The sequence below is a fragment of the Cynocephalus volans genome, chromosome 2 (genome assembly GCF_027409185.1).
Source record: "Cynocephalus volans isolate mCynVol1 chromosome 2, mCynVol1.pri, whole genome shotgun sequence".
NCBI lineage: Eukaryota > Metazoa > Chordata > Mammalia > Dermoptera > Cynocephalidae > Cynocephalus > Cynocephalus volans.
In genome coordinates this window covers 64,133,824-64,154,339 of record NC_084461.1, presented here as the reverse complement: position 1 = coordinate 64,154,339, position 20,516 = coordinate 64,133,824, and the positions used below count along the sequence as shown (strand labels likewise).

Below are 20,516 nucleotides of genomic sequence, written 5' to 3'. Positions count from 1 at the left end.
CGCCTGGAATACTACTCAGCAATAGAAAGGAACGAACTACTGGAACACCCAACCACCTGGATGAGTCTCAAAAGCATTAGGCCAAGTCAGGAAGGCCAGACATAAAAATGGCATACTGTACGATTCCATTTATATGAAATTTTAGAAAAGATAGGAAGCAGATCATTGCTTACCAGGGGCCAGTGATGGTATGGGAGAATTGACTGCAAAGGGGCATGGGGAAATTTGTTGGTGACAGAACTATTCCATATCTTGATTGGGATGGTAGTTATACAATTGCATACATTTCTCAAAGCTCGTCACTTAAAATTGGTGAATTTTATTGTATGTTGTGTTGATTTCCCATTGCTCTGTAACAAATTACTGCATACTTAGTGGCTTAAAATAACACAAATTTATTATCTTATAGTTCTGGGGGTCAGAAGTCCAAAATGGGTCTCATTGCACTAAAATCAAAGTGTTGATAGGACCGTGTTCCTTATGCAGACTTTCAGAAAGAATATGTTTGTTTCCTTGCCTTTTCCAGCTTCTTGAAGTTAAAGCCAGCAACATCAAGCTGAGTCTTTCCTTCTTCCCATTCCCATTCTCTCTTCCCATTCCCTCTTCCACTTTTAAAGACTCTTGTGATTAGATGGGGCACTCTGAATAATCCACTATGATCTCCCTATTTTAAAGCCAGCTGATTAGCAACCTTAATTTCACCTGCAACCTTAATTCTCCCTTGCCACGTAACCTAACAAATTCACAGGTTCCAGGGATTAGGATGTGGACATCTTTGGGAAGCCATTGTTCTACCTCACACTTACGTAAAGTACATCTCCATAAGGATTAATAAAAGATGGGGAGATTAAAAATTGAAGAGACTTCATATAAATATCCAGAATTCTGCCTTCTCCTGGGCAATCAGATCTGGCCACATCAATTTTCATTACCTGTGTGGTAGGAATCTGTTGCAGTTTAGCTGCCAACCCTTTAGAGAGGGTGTGGGCTCTCCTGTTTGCTTCAGTTCCCTTTTCTGCCAGCTTCACTTATGTATGTCACCTGCTTGGTCCTTAAAATATTTAAGTTGGCCATCTCAGTCTTAAACTGCTTAGCCACATGAAACCAAGGCTCCTCTGCCTCTTTACAACTCCTCTTCGCTCTGGCTCACTACTGCCCAGCCCTCCACCTACCCCATCAGGCTGATGTGCACCCTACATCTAACTAGTAACACCATTTGCATGTTGAAGAGCGCAGTAGAGTTCAAAGTGGCCCCAGTGAGGCTGAGCTCCCAAATCCACCACAGTAGTTGAGGAAGGGGTGCTTTGAACCTATAGGCTGAAATGGGGAGGATGACAAGCAAGGTTTTGACTCGGACTTTTTGTTGTTGCTGCAGACAGATGTTTCTCTATACACACCTTAGCATAGAAGCAACTCTGGTTTCCAGCATGGAGCCAGGCACAGAGCAGATGCCTAAAACATGTTTGCCAAACCCGAAGGGGCAGTGTTACACCCTCAACAAAAGCTCAATTCTGGTTTGTTTAGTGGTAATGATGGCAAAGTCCTAGAATCCACTTCTCATAGAACAATTTAGATAGCGAAAATATATTGTTTCCTCAACTGATTTCCAACCCTCGTCAGTCATCTCATTAAGATATGCTACTAATCACTGAGACAACTGGGCAAGGAATATACTCATGGCTTAAATAGCTCACCTCTGCTACTACCACTAGATCATACAAGAGCATTTTCTTGTTCAATTAAGATCTACAGAAACCATCCCACTCCGCTCTAACACACACCATTTCCTTTAGCCATATTTCGTCTCCTTTGATTTTGAGATATTTTGAGCCTGACCACTGGCATCTTCCCACCACACAGTTCTCAGACTATTGTTTTCCAGCCTCTTTGCAGGTGTTTTGTCCAAGCCCCAACTGGCTCCTTTTGTCTTGTACACTCCACAGTGTGGCTGGCAGCACAGCTGAAGAGCTCCTTAAGGGGTGAGTGTGGGAATGAGTAAAAACTGAGTAATGCAATTCATCTGTCCTCAAGTGGAAACATGCTCCAATGTCACATAAAAGATGAAGTACTTCCTAAAGAAGCACCTTCTAAACTTGAGAAGGATGCCTTTAGGAATTACTTAGTTGTATAATTAGATCCCCCCATCATGCTTTCAATCTCAAACTCTGTCCTATTTAACAATCCACTCAGCCAAGGCTCTCTTCTAGGTGGTTAATGGTGCATCTCAGGGAATCAGTTTCATAGTCATCCTCAGTGTGGTTCAGTTGTGCTGAATGGCCTCATTTGCCAAGATGCCATAGCCTGAGTCTCCTTAGATTTCACTGAGATTCTCTAAAAGCAACTGAGGGCAAACCTAAACTTGATTCTAATAGAGAGACAGCTACATAAAATATAAATACTAAATCAGCCCATAAGAAAACAAGGAACTGCTAGGTCATTGTGTAAAAAATGAAGTAGGTTTAATCCTTACAAATGAAAGAATAGTGTGCTTTTAAATAACAGGTGGAGCTGGCTGGTTAGCTCAGTTGGTTACAGCATGGTATTATAACACCAAGGTCAAGGGTTCAGATCCCTGTACGAGCCAGCCACTAAAACAAACAAACAAACAGATGAGTGGGTCTACAACCCTTCACCCTAACAATATGGGCAAATTAAGGGAGTATTCCTTCTGGGGACACCACTATGCATATGGAAGAAAAACGATACCCAGGTTTTATAACTTGTGCCCTAAGATATGAGGGAAACATATTCTACCTTTCCACAATACTGTATCTCTTGCCCTCTAAGTCAGTTCAATATTAATCATGGGGTGGGGAATGATTGTGATGCTCAAACAAGGAACATTTTAGAAATTGATGACTATTTTTATGTTTCTCCAGGTGAAAGTTAATTTAGAAGCATAGCAGTTAGTTACCAAGACTTGGTAATGGTGCTAATTGTAAGCCTTGGATAAAAGATCTAATTAGGTTAATGATGAATTCAGCCCAGCAAGGATATTTTCAGAATAGTTCTTTTCAAAGAAACACATATGCATTTTGTCTAGCTCAGAATATACAAATGTGCAGAGAGAGAAGATGGGGAGTTCTTATAGACCTTATTTCAGACAGAAAAAGGTCAGTGTTTTAAGTTAGGTTTGTAGTAGGTACCTGAAAATAAAAACATTAGAAAAAACTAAAAACCCCCAATGGCTTCAAAGGGTGGGAGTGCTTGTAATAGGCAGAGGGCCCTTTGTTTGCTAAGATCACAATGAATGGCTTTGTGGACTGAATTATGTCCCCCAAATTCCTGGTTTGAAGCCCTAACCTCCAAGTGTCCTTATGTGGAGATAAGGTCTCTAGGAGGTAATTAAGGTTAAATGAAGTCATTGGGTGGGGCCCTAATTTGACAGGACTCTGGCCTTATGAGAAGAGCAAGAGAGAGGGAGAGATGGCCCCCACCCTGCCATGCGAGGACAGAGCAAGCAGGCAGCTACCTGCAAACCGGGAAGAGAGCCATCACCAGAAACCAAATTGGCTGGCACCTTGGTCTTGGACTTCCCAGCCTCCAGAACTGTAAGAAATAAATTTCTGTTGTTTAAGACATCCAGTCTATGGTATTTTATTATGGCAGCCTGAACTGACTGATACAGGTGAGGTGTGAAAGTTTGGAGTGAGAAGGTGGACAGAGCTTAATTTCTATGCATCATAAAGGAGAGGGTCGTGGGCCAGGCAGATTCTTAGAGGAAGGGGAGTGGAGCCAGTGAAGTCACATGCTATATGGGGAGGGGAGAGAGAAGAAATACTGTCATCTTTGAGGAAAACACAAATGTCAAATGAGGATTTACCAAATGTGGGTTATAAAATGTGTGATGTAACAATCTCTTCTGTCTCTCATGAAATCTTCACTAAGATGATTTTTAAATAACAAAGAATTCTGCATGCAATTGGTTTTACTTATGGCAAATGATGGAGGCTTAGGTCTTGGAATACTTGGCAAGAGGCTGTGGCGACATCACCTGGGCAGATAATGGTACAGATGCCCTCTGGGCCACACAGGCACACATTTACATTTATATCAGAGAGACACTTAAAATGGCTCCAGACAACCCTCTGCTGATCTTTGGGAAAGTGTCTTCACTTTGTCACATCTAGAGAACATTTGAAAGAAATGGGGTCAGAAGACTGCTTCTAATTTTTAATCTTCCATTATCTGTGTCACTTTGGGAAATGACAGACTTTCTATGCAATGGGTTCTCCATTGAAAAAATGGGAATAACAATTACTGTTGCTTTTTATCCCAAGATTATTAGAATAAATAAGATGATGTACCTAAAAATTCCTTTTAAAAAGATACTACTCATTTGTTTTCTACTTTATATTTTGAATTAACTATAGACTCAGAAAATTAAAAGACAGTACAGAGAGATCTCATGTACTGTCCCAGTCTTCCTTAATGGTGAATTGTACATAACTACAGAATAATATCAAAAGCAGAAAACTGACATTGATGCAATGTTTGTATAGAGCTCAATGTCATTTTATCCCATGTGTAGATTCATGTAACCACCTCGGAAATCAAGATACCAAACTATTCTGTCAACACAAAGAACTCCCTTTATGGTCACACCTGCTCCCCTCTTTCTGACCACCCATAACTCCTGCCAATGATGAATTTGTTCTCCATACCTATATTTGTCATTTCTAGAATGTTATGCAAATATGCCTTTTGAAGTTGGCTTTTTCACTCAGCAAAATGCCCTTGAGGCCCACACAGCTGTTGAATCAATCATTTGTTACTTTTTATTACTGAGTAGCATCCGATGGTATTGTAGGGCATTCAGTTGTCTCCAGTTTGGGGTTATTACAAATAAAGTTGTTATGGACAATCATGTACAAGTTTTTGTGTAGACATAAGTTTTCATTTCTGTGGGATAAATACCCAAGAGTATTACTGCTAGTTTACATGTTAGGCCAAATCACTTTCCAGACAGGCCACACTATTTTTCATTTCTACCAGGAATGCATGAGAGATGTAGTTTCTCAGCATCCTCACAAGCATTTGGTATTGCCATTAACTTTTTTAAACTAATTTTTTTATACTATAAAATGCATTCACTATTTGTTCTCAAGCTAACATTAACATCAACAGCTCTTGGAGTTGGCACCTATATCTACAGTAAATGAAACCAACTTTTCTGGTTATACATATAGATGCCTACTCTCTCCAGGATTCATGAGGGATCTAGTCTGCTGGTCAGGCTGGGATTCACAATTGCTTTTGGAAGACCCAGGTGTCTAGCCAACAGTGATCTGAGGGCCAGGGAAGTCTGATCCACTCTGAAATGCTGCAGAGGGTTCATGCTGGCTAGGGCTCTTGAGAGCCTCGTACCTGCATTCTCTGAAAGCAACATACAAAGGGCATGCTAGCCCAAACTCTACCCCCCTTCAAGCGAGCCCAGATTTTCCTTTTAACACACTAAGCACCTCATCTGAAGGTGACTTGTCAGTAATGTCATGCTTAAGCAGTTATGATTTACTAACAGCAGGTGATGCCCCTAAAGATTACATCTTGCAAAGAAAACGATTCCTTCCCCATGCCTTTTGAAGAAAAATCAAACCAACATAAAAGCTCCTTGGTGCACTGGAAACTAAAGTTGTATAATTTGGGCTGTCTTCTTAAACTCTAAGTGTTTTCTTTGGGTCTGAGTGCTGATATTTTGAGTGTGCTGATGGGCCATGTCAGCCATCTAAGGAAGGATTCCCTTGCTGGTTTCTGATCCTCTTTCTCCAGCCTTCCTAACTATTCTTTGAACTACTCATAGTCTTCCAATAAATTCCTATTCTGGTTAAGTTAGCCAGACTTGCTTGCTGTTACCTGAATCCAAAAACTAATACAGAAGGACTATGCTTAAATATTTGAATATGAAATGTAGGAACATTCCTAAAAGATTTTTCAGAGAAAAAATGAAACGGTGTAGCAGAGATGGCTAGCTGCTTCCCAATATCCACTCTGCCTGGTTTGTCTTCTCTTGCTGCTTGAAATGAAAGACTACTACACATTTCCAGGACTCTCTTGTAGCTAGGTATGGTCATATGCTGAAGCTCTGGCCAATATTTAAGTGGATTTGTGTGGAACTTCCAGGAAGATTTTTTCTAGGAGCACAGACATACCCTTATACATCTGTCCTACTGTGTGCTTCCTAGAATGTGGACCTACTCATTGGAATGTGTTCAGTTCTCATAAGAATAGTGGAACAGTGATATAGAAGGAACTGGGGCCTTTGGTGACGGCGGTGGAGCTACCACAACAGTCCTGGACAACCTCCATCCAGACTTCTTTTATGTGATGTAAAGCAGACTTGTATCTTGTTTATGCCTCTGTTAATTTTTTTCTTTATATCCAGTCAATCCTAATTTTAACTAATACAGATGATGAAGCCATGGAATGTGGGAATCTAGGAAGAATCGGTGGTGTCCTAGGATTCAGAAGATAGCGTTAGTTGATTTCCAGCTTCTATGCTCACATTCACTTCAAACTTATGGTAGCTACTAGACCTATCCCTAGATGTTGTTACTTAACACACCGATACATTTTTGGTAACTATTATGAAACAATTGGTTTTATTTATAATTTTATTTATTTCACTTTCTGCATTTAAAAATATTATTCTGGAAAGAGGTCTGTAGGCTTCACCTGACTACCTGAGTGATGGACAGTGCCATAGTCACAAACCCCTGCTCTACAGTGTCACCTGGCAGTGATATCAGCACAGGAGCATACAGTTCTTCACATCAGCACAGAAGCAGGAACTTGCCATATTTTTAAGCTCATTTTCCCATGATCTTAAAATGCCTGGGACACATAAGCCTCTCCACAAGTGACTGATTCCCCTTCCCTTTCTGGTGAGCTTGAATGGAAGAGTTAAGACCTCAACTCCATGATAACTGGCTTACCTCTCAACACAAGTGGCAGCTCCTCTGAGTTCACTATACAAACCTCAAAGGTCAGAGTGAGAATGGAAAAGCGTTTCCCAGAACTGTGCAGAATTCTCAATCCCTCAAGAAAGCAAACATGTCTCTCGGGTCTGCAGGGGACCATCTGCACCCCAGCAGATAGACATGTCCTTGCCACTGGCGTTTTCTTACCGCTGTTAAATAAAGAGGTGATGCATTGAGGATGAGGAAACAGACAGGAGGGCTGGAGTGGGACGGCTGGCCTGTGGCTATGTTTCACATGCAAGACTTCCAGAACACTTGCTTCTGGGCAGCATCAACAACGAAACAGGCCCACTAAAAGAAATGGCCATATACTTAGACCAGGATAATGCATTTTTTATCTCACCTCCATTTCTTAAGCCCTTAAAGGGCTTATCATCATTGTTTATTTAGCTGATGTATCTTATCACCATATGGGGAAAAGTGAACTACAGAGTGAAGAAATTCTGAGGCCAAGGGCCATTTTGTTGAGATGATAGATAGAATTGACCCTAAAACGAACAATTTAAGAATTCATACTGGTATACATGGATGTACCAAATCGATCTCACTTGTAATGTCTTATTCTGACCCTTGAGCATAAAATCTTCAGGGCTGTAATACTCAGTGAAACACAGCAAAGCTGGGAGGGCAGGCAGGGCTCAGGGCCACCTGGCACGCATGTGTCCTGGCTGGGCTGCTGAGTGGGACCTGGCTACCATTTTAGGCCTCCCGTGACACCCTGGAATAGGCACAGAACACTTTGGCATGGCTTACAAGTTCTGTTCTTGAATCTTTCCCCTTCTTTATCCACCTCCACAACTTCAAATGACAGGAAAACAACTGAGAAAACATGGCTAGGAAAAGGTGAGTAAGTTATTTTTAATCTTTTTTATTTCTTCATCTCCCACCCCAACTTCAGCCCCAAATGTGAAAACACGAGACTACACTTAATGAACAATCGTGCCAGGCACTGTGCAAAGTAACCACTTTTGTACATAGTCCTTTAATACAGCAATTCTATTAGATAATACCATTAGTGTTATGCCTGTTTCATAGATCAGGAAGCTGGGAACCAACGAGCCTAGGTAACTCCTAAAGGTGACAAAGCTACAGAGTGGCAGAGCTGGCTCAGAATGAGGGCCTTACACTTAAGTCCATGCTATTAACCACTCCATCCACTGCCTGTCTCCAGATTTTCCAAGACAGAGCATGGCCTCGTGCTGTCCAAGTAACTCACAGGGTGGGCTGGTGGTACATGCCAGCAGGTTGTCAGGCTCTTCTTTCTACCTGGAGAGGGTGGTACCATCCTTGAAGATAGGTCTTCATACAGTATGTGCCCTTTGCTTATTAATTTATCCAACAAACAAATGAAGAGAGGATTCTGATTCATGGGCTTCCGGGTAACCGAGGATTTACAGTATTATTTTTGCCTTGATTCTCTCTCATTATGTTAACTTGTATCCTATTTTTTCCTCTCCTCTGACTCCTGATCTTTTCAACCTCTAGTCAAGGTTTCTACTTTTTAGCTCCTCTCCCTCTTGGCTCACGTTTGGGCTGCTCCCACAGTCAGGGTTTCCCATGTGGGATATGAACCTGAGAGCAGTAATAGCTCCACTTTCGGGTACTACTTATGCGCTGGGTGCTCTAACGTGATTATCAGGCTGGCTCCTCAGCACAGTGCTGCCCAGGTGAGTGGGGCCAGGGCGGCCCGCACAGCCTCACAGAGCTCACCGCTCGCCTCACCCCTGTTTCTCTCGGCACAGTGCCTTCCTTCTTGTGAACAAAAGAGCCAATTCCTTTCCTGCTTCCCTCCTCAACCAGACAGTACCACCCTTCCTCTCCCCTCCCTGCCCCAATTTCACTGTTAGGGAGAAGGAATGTGTTAGCTGCACACATCTTGTAATCAAAGGACGTGGGGACGTTTTGGTAATTCGCACAGCCTCGGGAATATGTGTATTTTTAAGTCTGGACATCTGATTGTGGCTGGAGAGGTGGGGATGGGTGGGTCTGGGCTTTACGGGCAGCCCCAGCTTGGCCCTATCACATCTGCAGTGCAGGGCAGCCCAGGCGGAGGCTCTATGGGCCGTTGTAGATGCTGGCTGCAGCCCAGTGTGCTGTGGGCTTTAGGGGCTGAGGCATTTCATGCTAAAATGAGAATCTTTTCGCTTAGCCAATTGAACGTCCTTGCTGCACACTGTAATGCCCACAGCAGGGGAGAAAACCTCATCTGCTGTGCACACGAATTTAAAAGAGAAAATGACAGAGGGTTTAATGGAGCGGACCATGCCGTGACCCGGCAGCAACTCCCAAGCCTGGCCTAAATGAAGCTCCCAGCCACGGAGGCAAAGTGCCTGTGATGCAGCTCCCTGTTCCCATTTTCTCCTGAAGGCCACAGGGCTTCCATTAAATGCCGATGTGTCCTGATTACTAGGGTGTGAGGGAGAGGGAGGAAGGGGAGGAAGGCTGAAAGAGAACCTTTAGACTTGAGCTATCTGTTCTGGAAAATATTGCTTGTTCTTTTGTGAACTGGCAGCCAATTCCCACTGCAGGGTGGAAGGCCCAGGCTTGAGTGTAGGTGCTGGGTCAGGAGGTCACTTCCTGAACACCCGGCCCCAGCTGCTGCAGCCCCTATTTCTGAGGCAAGGGCAGTTCCCTCTGGGTTTGCTGTTCTTCCTCCTCCCTTGCTCTAGGCTCTTTGCTACAGGGGGAGGAACAGATAGGCTCACAGCTCCTGAATGGAGGTGGCAGCAGGAAAGGGCCCTGTGGTGACAACACCCAAGCACTGTGCCTCCTAAGGTCTCGCCAGAGCTTGGCAAGGGCATTTTATGATGGAAACCTTCAGATGTTGGCAACTGTCTGTCTCTGGGGAAATTTTCAACTCCAAGAGTGGTGATGTGAAGGGAAAGCACCATTGTTACCCAATGAGGGTGTAGAAACTAGGTCTCAGCAGGCCAGCCTGATGCCACCGTCCATCAGAAATCCTGGCCACAGCCCACATCTTACCTCACCACCCACAAGCAGTCCCAATGCCCTTCCCGGTGTTGTGTCCAACTTCACAAGAATCCTTCCAGATTTCCTTCCAGAATCCTTAGTGGTAAACTCGAGGTCTACTTTGCATTCTGAAGTCAGAATTCAAGTCTCATGACACTAGGCTCAGGCTCTGCTCACTGACTGCTCTGCCACAAACACATGAAGGAGACACCCAGAAGCAAGAAAGAGCTGCTCTGTGCATGAGCCTCTTGTGTATTATTTATCATTTGAAACACACTTGCAATGTGGTTGCCATTTATTGATTCCTTCCCTCTGGAGCACGTCCTGTCGCTGGTGTGAGAAGGGTCAGCACCTGGCTCTGGCTCACTTCATTATGCTCCTGCATTCCTCAGAACACAGGTGAAGGGCACTCAAAGACCTCTTCAATGAGAGAGGATGGAGGGGTGAAGGGGTGGGGGCCAACCTGCTCTTTTTTCTATGCGTTGTCACATCATTCACCCAATGCAGAATTCAGAGGGAAAATACAAAACTTTTTAATTTTTAGAGGCTGCAGGAAAAGTGGATGGATTTTAACCCCTTGTCTATTTTAAATGAAATAAAAGATGTGTTATTGAAAAGAAGAGCTGTCTGGATGTCAAAGTTACTTTTTAAGTGTGATTTTGAACCAGATGAGTGTGAAAGTGCTTTAGGTTGGATGAAACCAACAATGCTGATACTCAAACATTGAATAAATGAATACATTATGCAGGTCAGGTTTGTTCTCCTTACAGCCTTCTCTGCATAGGATGAACTCCCAGGGATCCTGCCCTTCCCCAAAAACAGGCTTCTGAGATGACCTACTGGGAAGGGCAGGAAGCTGAAGAATCTCAACCCTGGCTGCTTGTTGGATCACCTGGAGCTTTAAAAAACCATTGATGTCCTTCAACATAGTAAAGGCCATATATGACAAGCTCACAGCTTACATACTCAGTGGTGAAAAGCTGAAAGCTTTTCCTCTAAGACCAGGAACAAGACAAGGATGCCTACTCTCACCATTTCTATTCAGCATAGTACTGGAAGTCCTAGCCAGAGCAATCAGACAAGAAAAAAAATAAAAGGCATCAAAATCAGAAAAGAAGTAAAACTGTCTCTGTTTGCAGATGACATGATCTTATATAGAGAGAATTCTAAAGACTCCACCAAAAATTGTTAGAACTAATAGATGAATTCAGGAAAGTTATAGGATACACAACAACATAAAAAAAATCAGTTGCATTTCTATACACTACCATGAAGTATCTAAAAAATAAATTAAGAAAACAATCCCATTTACCATAGCATCAAAAAGAATAAAATACTTAGGAATAAATTTCACTAAGGAGATGAAAGATCTATTGATTGGAAACTATGAAACACTGATAAAAGAAATTAAAGAAGACAAAAATGTATCTAAAGATATCTTGTATTCATGGATCAGAAGAATTAATATTGTCAAAATGTTGATACTACCCAAAGTGATCCACAGATTCAATGCAATCCCTATCAAAATTCCAATTTCACTTTTCACAGAAATAGAAAAAACCATCATCCATATGGAACCACAAAAGACCCTGAACAGCCAAAGCAATTTTAAGCAAGAAAAACAATGCTGGAGGCATCACACTTTTTGATTTCAAATTATATTACAAAGCGATAGTAATCAAAAAAGTATGTTACTGGCATAAACACAGATACATAGACCAACGGAACAAAATAACCCAGAAATAAACCCATGCATATGCAATCGACTAATTTTCTACAAAGGAACTAAGAATACACAATGTGGGAAATGAAAGTCTCTTTAATAAATGGTTGGGAAAACTGGATACTCACATGCAAAATATGAAACTGAAACTTTCTCTTGCATCATACACAAAAATCAACTCAAAATGGGTTAAAAACTTAAATGTAAGACCTGAAATTGTAGAACTGTAAAAACTATAAAACTTTTAAACTGCATACACACACACCACGCACACACATAAGAATATTATTCAGTCTTACAAAAGATGGAAATCCTGCCGCTTGCAAATACATGGATGAATCCAGAGGACATTATGTTAAGTGAAATAAGCCAGACACAGAAAAACAAATACTGCATGACCTCACTTATATGCGGAGTCTAAAAAAGATGAACTCAGAAACAAAGAGAACAGTGGCTTCCAGGGGCTGGGGGTTGAGGAAAATGAGGTGATGCTGCCCAAAGGGTACAAATGTTCAGTCATAAGATAAGTTCTGGATATCTAATCTACAGCATGGTGACTACAGTTAATACTACTGCATTGTATACCTCGAATTTGCTAAGAGAGTAGATCGTAATTGTTCTCATCACATACACCCATACAAAGATAACTACATCAGGTGATGGATACGTTAATTAGCTTGCTGTGGTGATCAATTCACAATGTGCATGCATATATCAAAGCATCAAGTTGTACACATTAAATATATACAACTTTTATTTGTCAGTCATGTCTCAGTCAAGCTGGGGAATGAAATAAGAATAAAAAATCTTGATGCTGAGTCCCCAACCCAGAGAGTCTAATTCTATTGATCTGGAGTAGGGCCGAAGCATGAGTAATTTCGGGATGTGGGAAAGTGATAAGCTTACCAAAAAAGGGTTTATGAAAAAGTGTAACATCCATACAGTGATGTGCACACGTTTTAAGCACCAAGCATAATGCACTTTTGCAAGAGAACATTCCTGAAAAACCCCATTCAGATCAAGATATAGAACACCATCATCACCCCAGAAGCCTCAGCACAAGATTTTTAAAATTAAACCTTTTTTTTAAAAAAAATTAAAACTCTTCATGTTGCAAGAATATAACAATGGACTCAGCAAGGTGTTTTAAAAGATCTCCCCTGTTGATTCTAATTTGTAGACAGGATTGGTTGAAATAATTTGTTGTTTTTGCCATACTTCTGGCCATAGAAAGCCTTCATTTCAATAAAGCACGAGTATAAGATTTTAATATTCTGTGCTACCAAGCTTCCTAACCAGGCCACTATTTCTCCAGGTGCCATCAACATAAAAGTTAATGTCAGCCTCAGACACTTAATTTTATGGCCTTGTGATTGTTTTTGTAACTTCTCGTGCATTGTTTACGGTTTACAAACTTCCCTCATTCCAGTTATATGTGGATCCGTTAGCCCTTGTTGCTATAAATGAGAAATACCTTACATGTGCTTTGGGAAAATAAAGGTGGGGCTTGTGATTATTCTTTGTGGGTCTTCCATTAACTGATGAGTGGCAAGGCAAGAGAAAAAAATCTGTACACGTAATTAATATATAATTATCAGTTCAAGGGCAGAGGTGTGTGAAAGGCAGAGTCTGAGGAACTGGATCCCTAGGGAGGAAAAACCAAAAATAAAACAATCAGGCAGCCATGTGCAGACTGCAGAAGCCAACCTGAGTTGTGAGTTTCAGGAGGCCAGCAGGTAAAATCTCAGCAATATGATGGAAAAGGAGGACCAGGAAGTGGACTGTAATGAATGCAGAGCCAAGGAGCTCCTGGAGCAAGTTCAGCTGCAGCCAAGGAGCTGTGCTGCCATCAGAGGCTGGACAGAGAACACAGCTGGCCTGGAGGTGGGCTAAGAAGGAACCTGAACTCAGAGAGAAAGAAAAAAAGAGAGAGAAAGAAAAAGTAATCTAGCTGCCATGTCAAGTTGTCGGGGTGTGCCCTGCGTGAATACCTGGCAGAGATAGGTAGGTTGCAACTGGTCCACGTGGAGGGGCCCCTTATTTTAATTTGCACAAAGTCTGCACATGGAGAGACTGGCAGCAGCTCAGGAAGCAATGCTGGGTCAAGCTGGACTCTGCCTAAGCGCTGCATTTCCTTTTCCCCTCCTTATTTGTGAGTTCTGAGAAGCAATTCCTAAGTGGCTCTTCCATTGGAACCAGCAAGCTGAGGGGCATGAGTTAGATGCTGCTCAACAGAAGAAGGTTCTGGGGTGGCTGAGGTCCTCAGGTCCCAGATGAAAGAGGAAAATCTCCTTTAATTCCTCGGTAGGTGGCAGAAGACAAGCCTCATGGTGGATATGGGGACGTACCTATATAAGGCATCTCTGGCTCAGAAGCAACCATGTAAAAATGAGAAACCCATCACTTGAGTTTATCATTCCAAACTCAACTTAAATGTTCGGCAAAGAAAAGATCTCAAGCCAGGTAACCAATTCCTGTGTCTTGTTTTTGTTGTTACTGTTGTTAAATACAATTTCAATTTTCATGTAACTTTTTAAGTTTATCAAAAGAAAGAGTGTGAATTTTATAATTCAGTATGGTAAAGCAAATTGCAATGCATCTGACTACTAAAGTCTATGTCTGGTTTTAGCAGTGAATAAAATTCACTAAGGTACTTTACAGAATTATTCTTTATAATGAAAAATTGCTCTTTTCTAAAACAAAAGCAGTAAAACAGAAAATGAGAAAAGAGTGAGTTTTTGAAATCTAATTTTTTAGACTGATGAAATTTTAGATAGAGCAAAGAATAAATTTTGAAGTCACATGTAGTTTTAACTTATACAGTATTTCTATTTTGCAAACTTCAGTCTGTTTGCATATGTTGTACACACACACACACACACACACACACACACACACACCACACACACACACACACACACACACACACACACACAGCCAGAACACCTCCCTCCCTTTTCTTTATATATCGAATTTGATTCTTGGATTGTGTTGACCTTCCCCTGTGTTTTACAGTTTGTGGGCAAAGCAACTTGGGGCTCTGGCTTCTGAGCAAGACAGTACTGCTCAGAAACAAGAAGCCTTTAAATACTCCAAGGTGGCAGGAACAGTTTGTACACAGGAGAAACTGAGGAGGGAATCTGGGCAGCGTGGACAGGTAGAGACATCTCTTAAGTTCTGTGAATCGATCTCCCACAAGACAGGATTCTTTCTGCTCCCATCCCAGTTCTGAGTTGCCAGAAGAGGTGAGGCCAATGCGGGGCTGAGCTCTGGACCAGGCCAGAGAGGATGAATAAAGGCACTTGCATGAACAATGGTAAGTCGTGTTACCTTACATGCTGCTGCTGATCTGTGTATCCTCTCCTCCACTTAGGTGAGGCGGAGGTGGGGTAGGGTGGAGCAGAAAATGGGACCCCAGAGTTATAGCACATAGGAAACAAATGAAAGCAAGGGCTTTAAAAAAAAAGCAAATGCAACAGTATACTGTGATATTATAAGTAATTTATAAGAAAAGAAATATATTGGTCTTCATCCCTGGTTCATGACCCAGAGCTCCCAATCCCTTGGAATTTCCTGGGTGACAGGAGTGTCTTTTGTTCTAATGAGGCGACTCTTGGTGGGCTCCAGGACAGGGCTGGTCACCAGAGACCAAGCCATGGTCATGGGGCCCCAGAGCTTTCAGACCCACCCCTCATCCCCTGGGAAGGTGGGAGGGGCTAGAGATTAAATTGATAACCAATCATGCTGAACCATGGGGTTTGGAGAGCTTCTGGTTGCTGAACACGTGGAGGTGCTGGGAGGCTGTTGAGTCCAGAGAAGGCATAGAAGCTCCTCACGCCTTCCCTCATACCTTGCCCTATGTACCACTTCATCTGGCCGTTCATCTGTATCCTTTGTATTATCCTTTGTAATAAGCCGGTCAACATAAGTTAAGTGTTTCCCTGTGTGCTGTGAGCCATCCTAGCAAATGATCAAACCAAGAAGGGGGATCATGGGAAGCCCCAACTTATAACTGGTTGGTCAGAAGTTCTGGAGGCCTGGACTTGCAATTGGCATCTGCAGTGGGGGGCAGTCATGTGGGACTAAACCCAGGTAGCTCGTGTCAGAATTGAGTTGAATTATAGGACACCCAGCAATTGAAGAATTGGTTGGTGGGAAAAACACCCTCACACATTTTGGTGATTAGAAGTGCTGTGAGAGTACACTAGTGGAAAACTTTCTCCCCTTACTATATTCAAACACCTAAAGGAACATATGACACTGTCTGTCTTATACAGATCTCCATATGGGGGAAAAACTCCTGGACACTGAAAGGGAGAAACATGATGATGAAGTGTTGTTCTCAGGCCAGTACTTAGAAGACAGAAGAGATCGGTAAGGAGGCTAAATAAAAACAAGGTGACCGCCCGGCTGGTGCAAGGCTGGCCTCTTACCATAGTGCGGGATGATGGCCCAGGCCATGGCCGAGGCGTAGATGCCACCAATCATCCAGAACATGCAGAGCCAGCTCAGATGCTCACCCCGCTTCTCCCGGGCCAGTACTTCAGCAAAGTAGGAGAACACGGTGGGAATGGCTCCTCCGATCCTGCCAAGAGGTACAGAGAGTACATGAAACCTGGGCCAGGACAGCTAACTAGATGCAAAAGGCAGAGCCAAAGCAAGCTCTAACAACACATGCTATATCTCCAGCATATCAAGGAACATACATTTTCTATTAAAGTGATAAAATTATAGTCTCCATGTTTCATATAGGCTAATTATCACCAAATCCTGAACCTGCAGTTAAACTATGGTACCAAAAGATGACAGTGGTGCCCTACTCATGTGGTTTATAAAGCTTAGCTTGACATTCCGATGGGCTTTCTGCTCATTACAATAATTTGGTATAATCTAGTGAATATTTTAATTAACTCATTTTTAAAAAGAGATGCTGTGCTATGTCCCACCCATGATGTGGGGACTTTGAAAACAGCTTCAAATGCCTTTCAGGAGCTGTTTGCAGCCTGTATCACTGTTACCCCATAGCAGCTAGTCCTGCAGCCCAATCAGGCTGATGTGTTGGCAAACTCAGGACCAATGAGGTCACTTCCTAGATGAGCTCTAGTCCCAATCCAATAGATATCACTGCTGAGTGAGTACACATGAAAGAGACAGTTATCAAATCAAATGCAGAGCTGTTGGTTTAGATATCAACAGAATGGGGTACAGTGCTTCCTTCCAGTAGGAGCTGGTTACAACAACTGCTGACTGAGCTCTGGGGAGATTATGTAAACAGTGACCCCTACCCAGGTGAAGAGTTCTCAGACGAGGGTCTACGGAATCAAAATTTTGTGCCTTCTAGGGAGATGGGCCATAGATTTTATCAGCATTTCAAATAGGTCTTGACTCTAAAATTTTAGGAACCACTGCCTCAGCAAGTAAGGTAGTATGGAAAAATACTACTAACTACTATTCCAAACAATATGTGAATTCTTAAAATAAATACTTTTTAAAAGATTTACAACAACATAAGCAGGTTGTTGAGATGACACCTAGTCTAATAGTTAAGAAGTATATACTGATTCACTTATGTGCAGATTTTTGTAAGGTAAATTGCTATTGACATTTCATGTAAATTTGATGTCAAAGAGTAAAACACGTTTATCCATTTAGCAATAATTGATTTTCTTAGAACCTTTGATGTGATTAAAAAGTACTGGGGTGACCTTAGCAAATGCAATTTAGGGAAAGGCCATTTTTGCAGCAAATTGGATGTACCAATAGAACCACAGGATTAATAATGTCATTCTGTATCAGCTGGTAGGTCAAAGTATGGCACCATTTCATGTGTTTGCCCTGATTAAGGTATTGTCTATGGGCAGATCAGTGTTTTTCAATCTGAGAGCTGCTAAATTAATTTAGTACAGACTGAGTATCCCTTATCAAAAACGTTTGGAACCAGAAGTGTTTTAGATTTCGGATTTTTTTTTTTTTTTAATTTTGGAACATTTACATCATACTTGCTGGATGAGCATCCCTAATCTGAAAGTCTGAAATCTGAATAGCCTTCAGTGATCATTTTCCTTTGAGCATGACTTTTGGGCGTCATGATGGCACTCAAAATGTTTTGGATTTTTGAGTATTTTGGATTTTGGATTCTCAGATCAAGGATGCTCATGTAGCTTGTAAAATAGCATTTTAAAATATAAGACAGAGATGAAAATATTTGAATGCAACCCAAGTATTAAGGATAAGCATAAGTACTATTTTAAGAAACTTTTGTGTTATAAACATATTTATAATGTATTATGTACATATATAGTATATAATGGGTCATAGTGTGTTTCTTAGTGAGAGTCGCTGTTCAAAGAGTTTAAAAATCACAAACTCAAAGTGTCTCTATCTGTTTTCTAGGCTATGATAATGTTGATTCAACCTAAAATCCCTAGAGGTATGACTCCAGATGTCTTCAAACGCAGCACATGGTAGTTTAGCACCTTCACACACATGGGCAGCCAACCAGGTCCAAGTCCATCAACCAGACCCTCCATCAAGAAACACATGCATGTGCTGGGCAGTGAGAGCTGACTCTCTGCCGCATCCCATCAGACTCACACAGCTCTCTTGCCTGGCTTCTGGAGGTGCTCATACCACGGATAGCTCATGGAATTAAAAAATTCAACAATGTTTTGAACAGATTTTAAATGGCTTCATTTTAACACACAATTTTAGTGGGAAATAAAATGTCTGTGTCACCAAGTCATTTAATACTGCTACTCCTTTTCCAATTTGATGTGAAGAATCCATTTCTCTGCACCATAAAGTCCCAGGTCCCTACTCTGTGGCTTCACTTTTCAATGCATAATAAGAGTCTCAGTTTTTTTCCGATACTAGTTAATGTTTCATCAGGATTCTGGATGCTCTATGTGTACTAGCAATAACTTAAATCTCATGAAGGAACAATTGTATGTTAAGATATGCCAGGCCCCTCTGAACTGAGAGAAATGTACTCTAGTGTGGCTAAAATTTCCAGTGGAAGACTATAGACTTGCCTGTTAGTTTTAAACAAATCATTGCTACATAAGAGAATGCCAACTTTGAGGGGCTTATAAGCAATCCAGCTGGTTCTGATTCTTTCTTAAGGTGGTTATTTTTGCATGGATGTCTCTCAGTATCTGTTTGTAAAGAAGACTGCAAGGAACTTAATACCAAGGGATAAATGAGTCTGAAGAATTAGTGAGGGATTCTATTTAAATCCTTTACAAAGTTCTCTAGATTCAGAGACCTGTAAAGCAATCCAAGCATTTGCATTTCTTATTGTGGGCTGATCCTTTATTTGGGGAAAAACATTACTCCTCGTCTTCCTGTGATGTCCTTTAAGCAGAGAGGAAAAACAACATCACAGCATGCTGCAACATTAACTGTTACTAGTATTTCATACACCGTCAGCTACTTGAAGGTGGGGACTATATGGAATTCAACTTTGGATCCTCATTACCTGGCCCAGTGGATGTGCAATAAGTGTTTACTAAAAACTGAATTTCACAGACTTTCCAGTATTGGAGTTAGCACACCAAGTCTCCTGGAGTAATCTGTTCTGATGACCTAAACATCTCCAATGAATGGAAATATACACCCTCTTTCCTGGGTCAATATAACCACAAAAAAAGTTGAGGGTGTTGGAATGGAAGTTCGGATAGCAATGTAGCCCCCTAAGAGTTTCCGAGTTACTCTATGTCATAGTTGCTATAGTTACCCCTTGGCCAGATGCCCTGATGGTCCTTGTCATGGAGAGTTGACTTGGAACTAACTGGTCAGAGGACACTGGGCCTTCCTACTGGGCATTCCAAGAGCTTCCAAAACACCTATGTGCCTTTCAGAAAAATGTTGCAGATACTATAATTATCATCAATAAAATATTTAGACAAGAGATAAAGCAAGAGCTTTTATGCCTTACAATATAATTTGGTTCTGATAAGTGCTGAAGATAAGATAAAACTGCCACTAACAGCCCCCAAATCTTGTAAATTAAAAAAGTTTCCAATTACTATTTTGTGCAGGGGGTGAATACATTTCCTTATTTGTTGTTTTTGTTGTTTATTGCATGAAGATACAATTTCTGAGAATACATGAGGAGCTAAAAAATATTTAAATAGAAATTCCCACGTTATCAGTAGTTCTTAAATAGAGCTGATTTTATGCCTCACTCCCCAGCCTCCACCCTCCCCCTGCAGATATTTGGCCACGTCCAGAGACATTTTTAGTTGTCACAACTCAGGGGATGCTAATGGCATCAAGTGGGCAGAAGTCAGGGATATTGCTAAACATCTTAAAATGAACAGGACAACTCCTCACAAAAAAAGAACTATACAGCCCAGAATATTAATGGTACGAAGGTTGAGAAACTCTTACAATGGGGATTTAATGTGAAAAGTATAATTGGTTTTATATAAACAATCAATAATATAAGGCATAAAATCATTATCTTTTACATTACTTGGTGAGTAATACATCCTTAAATCCGGTTAACATGGAGAATTTATCGTTCAATATATAATAACCAGTTAGCTACTGTTGAAATCTGCTCAAGTTCTTTTTTTTTTTTTCAAGTTCATTTTTGATGGAATGTTTACATAAATGGGGCAATGAGATCAGAGTGGTTTATAAAGAATTTTTCTCAGTATCAGATATTAAGTCTATTAGTTGTCAAAAAAATTCAAATTTTAATTATTCTTGGTAATGGGAGACACAGAAGGAATAATAATTATAATCCACATTCTCTATATATGGAATATTAGTCAGATTCAAAATAATTGGATTTGTACAAATGAAATAGAATATTAATATTTGGAATTTCAAAGTGGGGT

The 20,516-nt window shown here is 41.3% G+C and overlaps 1 protein-coding gene across 2 annotated transcripts in view; it reads right to left on the bottom strand.

Annotated features, from left to right (window-relative positions):
• SV2C (synaptic vesicle glycoprotein 2C) overlaps positions 1-20,516 on the bottom strand; it is a 182,596-nt gene that overhangs the window by 93,336 nt on the left and 68,744 nt on the right. For both annotated transcript variants that reach the window (XM_063087197.1, XM_063087198.1), the window contains exon 3: positions 16,104-16,255. In XM_063087197.1, coding sequence (XP_062943267.1) covers positions 16,104-16,255 — 152 coding nt within the window. The remainder of the gene's footprint in view (positions 1-16,103; positions 16,256-20,516) is intronic.